The sequence below is a fragment of the Oreochromis niloticus genome, linkage group LG16, assembly GCF_001858045.2.
Source record: "Oreochromis niloticus isolate F11D_XX linkage group LG16, O_niloticus_UMD_NMBU, whole genome shotgun sequence".
NCBI lineage: Eukaryota > Metazoa > Chordata > Actinopteri > Cichliformes > Cichlidae > Oreochromis > Oreochromis niloticus.
Genome location: NC_031987.2, coordinates 5,136,600 through 5,143,865, shown reverse-complemented (window position 1 = coordinate 5,143,865; position 7,266 = coordinate 5,136,600). Strand labels below are relative to the sequence as shown.

General features: G+C 41.9%; 1 protein-coding gene and 1 non-coding gene across 2 annotated transcripts in view; both read right to left on the bottom strand.

Annotated features, from left to right (window-relative positions):
- Nucleotides 1-2,567: 2,567 nt before the first annotated feature.
- On the bottom strand, nt 2,568-2,649 carry trnas-aga (transfer RNA serine (anticodon AGA)). Its single transcript has one exon. It is a non-coding gene; the product is annotated as a tRNA-Ser (tRNA).
- Nucleotides 2,650-5,871: 3,222 nt separating this feature from the next.
- The window catches only part of tmeff2a (transmembrane protein with EGF-like and two follistatin-like domains 2a), a 129,016-nt gene continuing 127,621 nt past the window's right edge, over nt 5,872-7,266 (bottom strand). Inside the window, exon 10 of the mRNA XM_005450459.4 lies at nt 5,872-6,712. Within this exon, the coding sequence (XP_005450516.1) occupies nt 6,616-6,712 (97 nt within the window). The 3' untranslated portion in view covers nt 5,872-6,615. The remainder of the gene's footprint in view (nt 6,713-7,266) is intronic.

Below are 7,266 nucleotides of genomic sequence, written 5' to 3'. Positions count from 1 at the left end.
CCATCCCCTTAATGTGGATGGGTGGATGTGGGTCAGCATTCCTCCTGTAGTCCACGATGAGCTCCTTAGTCTTCTCAGTGTTAAGCAGCAGGTTGTTTGTGTCGCACCACTCAGCCAGACGATCCACCTCCTCCCTGTAGGCTGTCTCATGGTTTACCAACCATTCCAGAAAGTAAGTAAGTAAGTTAGGGGAGTTTGCAAAGAAAAGCGTCTGGACTTCTTTAAGTTGCTTGAAGACGTTTCACCTCTCATCCGAGAAGCTTCTTCAGTTCTAAGGTCAAATGGCCGAGAGTCCCAGATTTAAACCCAGTGGGAGTATCCCCCCAAGGAGAGACAAAGGACCCCTGGTGATCCTCTAATCACATGCGCCCAGGTGTGAAAGCGGGTGTGGGACCTAATCAGCCAGGGTTTCGGGTGAGCCCATTGTGAAACCTGGCCGCACCTTGTCATGTGAATTCCTGAGGTCAGATGGCCCAGGATGTGAGTGGGCGTTAAGGCGTCTGGGGAGGGAACTCAAAACTGGATTTTGAGTCCTGGACGCAGTTTGCACTTTACCATCCAACGAAATAAAAGTAATGTCCATATCACTTCTGGTGGTAAAACAGACAGCGCAAGCAATACATAGGACAGGTTAAAGAAAATAGTTTCTTTATTTTTACTGTATCTGTGTGTAACCGAACAACAGGTGAATGCCAAGAACAAGAAGAAGTGTAAATATTGGAGGGCGAACTTGTTATCAGCTGTAGCATTTGCCAGACTCCAGGGTCTCAGCTGAGAGCAGATACTCAGACATTCACAAAGACTTCCTTCCTGCTCCTCCCTGGCCTAGAGCCCATTGGATCTGAGCCTAAAGCAGCAGGGGAAGACAGGAAACTGACAGGATTACACTGACTGGGTCCTGCCAGGTTCTGTGCAGACACATAAGTGGGTGTGCCAATGACTGAACTGCAAGAAACCATGACTTTTTACTTTGTAATTTCAGTGAGGGTGAAGGGTAAAGTGTGTACTGTGACACTACACAATTTCCATTATGAGATACTGATACAACAGCAACCTTGCCCGCCCTTCCTTATAGGTTTAAAGAGGTACAGTTTGTTGCAAGTGGGAAAATGGAGGAACATGTGAGTGCTGTTAGATGTTGTCTAAGGAGCTTGGAAAGAAAAGCGTCTGGACTTCTTTAAGTTGCTTGAAGACGTTTCACCTCTCATCCGAGAAGATTCTTCAGTTCTAAGGGTCAAATGGTGGAGAGTCCCAGATTTAAACCCAGTGGGAGTTTCCCCCCAAAGAGGGACAAAGGACCCCCCTCCACCATTTGACCCTTAGAACTGAAGAAGCTTCTCGGATGAGAGGTGAAACGTCTTCAAGCAACTTAAAGAAGTCCAGACGCTTTTCTTTCCAAGCTCCTTAGACTACGATGACCTGGATGACTGAGAACCTTCACAGACTATTAGATGTTGTTGTTCTTTGTATTTTTATAATTGCTGCTACGTGAAATGCATCCTTTGCTGAATATTCCATAATAAACTCTGCATAGCTTATGTAATTGTTTAAAGTAAAAAAAAAAAAGGTGGGGGAAAAAAGGCATACGTGCCTTAATGCCTATTGGTTCATTAAAGAGACTGGGAACATTTTAAATTCTATCAAAGTGACCCAGGATTTTCCAGAGCAGGATTTCCATTAACTTTTCCTTTGTTGGGATAGTCTTTTGCTGATTCCCATAATAATGTGACTTTGATGTTCTTAATGCACTGGGTGGCGGCTGGAAGAAGTCTCAAGAAGTGTGCATTCTACAGTTTACCCTTCAACAGCAACACAGGGAAAAAAAGTAATTCTGTAACTCATTCTGTAAAAAATCGGTGGTTTAATCAATACTTATGGGGTGACCAACCATCCTCTGTTTTTTGCACTTGTTGACTTGGAAAAGCCTATATGACATTTGTATTTCACCATTCATTAACTGCACAGAGAAGGCATTGTTTAAATATGTTAAAGTTTTCTTTAAGCAAACAGTATTATTAAATTTGTTCATGACTGGGCCAAGTGTCCTCTTTTTTGGAAATCAAAATATGGTCACCCTATAGAACCTATTATCATATTAAATATCTGTAAAAAACAAACAAACAAACAAACAAACAAACAAACAAAAAAACCCCAACAACTTCTAAAAGCCTTCTAAGGTAAATTCGTTTACTGATGGCAACAACTGAAGTGGTCAAATATGGAGGACACAGTTAAATCATCTGTACAGGTAACAAGAAAGCTACACGTTAATCGTGACTGGATGAGTCAGGTCCAAAGAAAATCAGCTTTAATCCTCGAACAGACCTTTTTCCATGCAGCAGACGTTTTGACATAAATAAAGACAGGTGTTACTAATCGCATTTATTAGAACTCTGGACTTAAACAGAACAGCACCTACAATGAGGTTATTAGTAATGCCAGTGTTTTATACTATTTAATGTCAAACAGGTGCCGTGAAATTGATGCAATGACAGAGAAACATGGCGGTTCTAGTCAGCAGTAATGATTTTTTTACGTCCTTATGACCGGTTTTGAAAACGTCAGCTCGTTGTCGGCAGGATTCGAACCTGCGCGGGGAGACCCCAATGGATTTCTAGTCCATCGCCTTAACCACTCGGCCACGACAACCACACAACATAGCCCGATATAAGAGATGACTTCAGATGAGTCCGTGAGTCCACTTTTTAGTAAAGCTCATCAAACACTTCCTCAGTGATGTTACCGCATCTGTGACGCCGCTGTGCACAGAAGAGGCGCATGCTGAGGTCAAGTTCCGGTGAATACAGCGCCATCTGGTGGCGGCTGACACCTGTTGCACTGTGGTTACCTGTTACTGTTAAAACCGTTTTTAAAAAGTGCCCGTTTAAACTCTAATTTTATTTTAGTCCTTTATTATCTAATTGGTGACTCAATGGTAAAAACGAAGACGATCAGAATTTTACAGTAATACAGCAACACGTGAAACAAAGTCATCTCCTCAGTAACCAGATTCACCAAGTTTCTGATCAAACTGACCACGACCAAAAAAAATAAAAAAATAAAAAATAATTACACTTAATACATATTTATATATTCACAGTAACAAAAAGTAACAAAAAGATTTTTTCTCTCCTAGTTTTAGTTTATAGTTTAGTTTTAGGAATCAGGTGAAAAAAAAATCCCATACTGTAAAACAACAACAGCAAACTCGTACTGAATTCATTGTAAGTGTATAGTAAGTGTATATTAATATAATGCCGGCGTATCAAAAGTAAAAGCATTCAGTGCAGAAAGGAACTCATGCAAGTGTAATTAACATCAGCAGTTATGTTCATGTGTCAGTAGCTGATGTAGCACTGTATAGTACTGCTGTTGTGGCTGGATAAGGTGGGTGGAGCCTAATTTACTACAGAACTGCATCTCCTTCTTACCATATACGTTTAATTAAAACTCAGATTTTAGAGTAATTTAGTAAATTAATACGCTTCTCAAAAAACTGAAGGGCACACTTGGCACTGTGCACCAGAGACACAGATGTTTTGATTCCTAACTGGACAGACTGATATTCCTGAAGTTTAACTGACTTTGTGATCAAGTTTCACTTAATAAAAAAAACCAACTTTTTAATTAGTTTATAATACCAGATATAGCGTGGAATAAAATTTTATGAAAGTCAGAGACTTGTAATTTATTCAATGCAAAAAAATTCCAATATGACTTATAGTGTAATTGTAAAAAAAAATTAAAAGGCTCTATGTTAAAATTTGGCTTTGAGATGTGTTTGGGGTTTTAAATTTCCTGCTTCACAAAGATGCAAAGCAGAGTGCTGCTTCCCCTCATGGAGTTCAGCTCTAAGAAGCAAAACACAGTTTTCATTCTATAGTTATCTTAATGCTGAAATGGCACTTTATTTTACCCCACCTCAGGTCTTTATTGCTTTCTTGAAAGGTAGTTTAGAGATCCTGCCCCTCACCCATCAGTACTTCACAGTGTTTTCCCATCTTTCTTTAATTCTGTGTGATGGCTTTTTTTCCTGTCTCATCAGAGTTTGATGTATTGATGTCGTGGTGTGTTCACTTTTGATCTGTCTGCTTGTGTTTTAGATAGAGCTGATGTAGTCTCCACAGTGTTATAGAGTTCTGTGCACTGCCAAGTTAGAAACTTTCAGTCTGGAATTACAATCGGACTTCTGACACTTTCTTGTAGTTCTGATGTTTCCTGCTATCACAGTGCTGCTTAGTGAGCAATGTTCTGCTGGAAGCTTGAGGCAGATGAATAATGGCTGCAAGCTGATTTGCACGAATAAGCCTCTGATGAGTCGATCAAAACCACCGTTATCAGTCATCTGAGTGACATCTGAATAATGGAAGGGAAATAACTCACGGAAATCTAAGCTTTTATACAAGGAAGCCAAACCAAAAGAAATCATGCAGACCCTAAATCTCAGCTGCTCCTCACTGAGCTCAGATCAGAGGTCAACTTAAAAAGAAGTTCTTCCTCCCCACTTTTGACAGGCACATGCTCAGATTCGTCAGATTATTCAAGTTTTTACCTCTTTACCTTACAATTTAAAGTAGTATGAACTGGCAACTTATCCATCCATCCTCTGTTGCTTCTCCAGGTCTGGGTTGTGGGGACAGAGATACCCAGGCATCCCTTTGTCCGGCCACCTTCTCCAGCTCCAACTCCACCTGAGAGACATAATCTCACCAGCATGTCCTGGATCTACCCCAGGACCATTTGGAGACGCCCAAAACAGCTCAACTAGGAGGTGTCCAGAAGGTAATCTTAGTCAGATGCATTGAACCACCTCAACTTGCACTGTTGAGTAGTCTACTCTGACCCCCTCTCAAAACACTCAGCTCCTCAACCTGTCAACTTGTTTGGTCACTACCCTCCACGTGCAGCTATAGACGTGGGTGGGAATGCTGATCGGATAGTGAAGCTACAGCGTCACTTTCGTGCTCAGCTTTCTGTTCAACATAACAAACTGACACAAGATCTGCATTACTGCAGATTACTATTTACTCATCCTATAGAACTGCAATCACAGCACAGGTTTTTGTGTCACTTTTTCTATGTGGTACAGCTGAGTGTGAAGCAGCTGGTTTGAGTTCCTGTGGCTTTGGGCTCCTGCTTCAGAATGGTGGATTCACTGTTAGGGATAGAAGGCATTTAAATGTCTCTCAACCTTACCTGACTGATGATTACCTGATGATACCGATTACCTGACTGAGCGGACTGGTGTGATGTCAACAGTAACGCAGATCATTGTGATGAAGAAACAGCTAAGACAAAAAGTAAGGCTTTCAGTCTCTGAGATTATCTAAATTCCAGCCTCCACCGATGGCCATGAGCTCTGTGTGCAGAGCTGGTGTCTACTTCAGCTACTACAGGGCCAGAGGTGGGGTACATCTATATCCATCCCATATTGACACAAAACAATCACACAAATGGAACTGTCTCATGAGAAAAAGTGAGATCCAGATCATATGCAATATGTGTATGACCAATTGATCCTTTAAAATTGACTTAAACTGGCCTGTTTTAACTAAGTCTGAACGAGATAAGAGCGATGTGTAGGTGTGGAACTAGACTGATGCTTCATGTCGTAAAGAGCCAGGTGAGGTGATTCCAAAATCCAGTCAGGATGCCACAGGCATTCTCTCTTTGGAGATTTTCCAGGCATTTCCACCTGGAAGGGGAGCACCGGTGTAAACCAATAACTCACCGTGCCTCAGTATCCCCCAGGAGAAACAGGAAAACACTGAGGAAAATGGATGGATGGTGATACAGATTTTGATTATGACACTAATAAACACTACCAACATGTCATTGGTTCATAACAGACAAAGACTGACACAGAATATGTTACATTTCGTGATATAAATTATTTATTTACATTTACAGAAAAATTACCCCATCAAGACAACGTAGTAATAACTATTGGAAATAGAACCCAAGATACAGTAGCTGACGTCATCGTCACAACCGAACAGAGAGCTCTATAATAACATTGTGCCCTCTGTCAAAGGTCTCCTATAACACAAGGTGCAAGGCATCACGTGTAGCCCCAAAAACCCCCCACCCCCCTCCCAGGCTGAACACACACCTCATTTAAAGCCCGATACCCTGCTTTGCACTACCCCGATTTGCTTTGTACCCCTCATCTACAAAGAACAGACACCGGCTAGCCCGCCTCTACCAAAGTGCACACATCTAATACACATTCACACACACACACACATTCAGTATCCTCCGGACCCCCCCTCCCGAGTCCTCATAGTTCGTGTTTTTTGTTTTTTTTCAGAAAAAACCTTCAGAAAAAGGTGCAAGGAGACACATGGGCAACTTGGGGGGGCTGGCGGCTGCGGCGACTGATGACAGCATTTCTCCAATGTGTAATCATCATCACCCACTTGTGTGCCAGCTCTGTCTTTGCTTTGCCACCATCCTCCATGGACATTCTTTGAGTTCATACTGGGAGAGAGGGCGAAGAGTGATGGGAAGCAGATGCTAATTTTCAGGGTTGGCCTACTGGGGGGCGGGAAAGAAACATCTAACGCCACAGCGCTCCGTAACGTGGAGGGGGGACTCTGTATGGTGTGTCTGGGCTCAGATCAGTCGGGTGGAGGCGCGCATGGTATTCTCTGAACTGAAGTGGACATTGTTCTGCTTCTGCCGGTTGATCCTGTTGGTCCGTGGGCACTTCCTGAAACACAAAATCATGAAGAAGATGAATTGCTGTTTTAAAATTAATCTAATAACTGAGACTTTAGAGGGAGAAACGTGGATGGCAGACTGCTGCTTTAATACACGCAGATGCTTTAAAGCAGAGGTCCCAAACCTTTTTCATGTAAAGCACCTGTCAGGGATACAGATGTTAGCACATGATTATAATGACCAAAAGAATTCATGATACACACAATATGACTGAAAAATGAGTAAAAATCACCCTTTTTAAAATTGACTACAGTGTAGAATGTAACAGCACCAACAAATTGTGGAAAGAATATTAAAAATAAAGTAAAGCTTAATTTGTAACCTTAAACAAGTATGAAGAAAAACACATTTGTAAATCATGGTTAGAGCCTGCAGTCTTTCTTTCATGTTGCATATGTTCAGGTTCACTGTTAATAAGTCTGAGTTTGGGATTCATGTGTGTGCTTCTTTGACTCGTGCAACCCCCAAAGGCCACATCCACGCAGGCCGAGAGACCGGAGAGTCACACCTACTGAAAGGTTTGCATTCCTCGATCGATTGGTG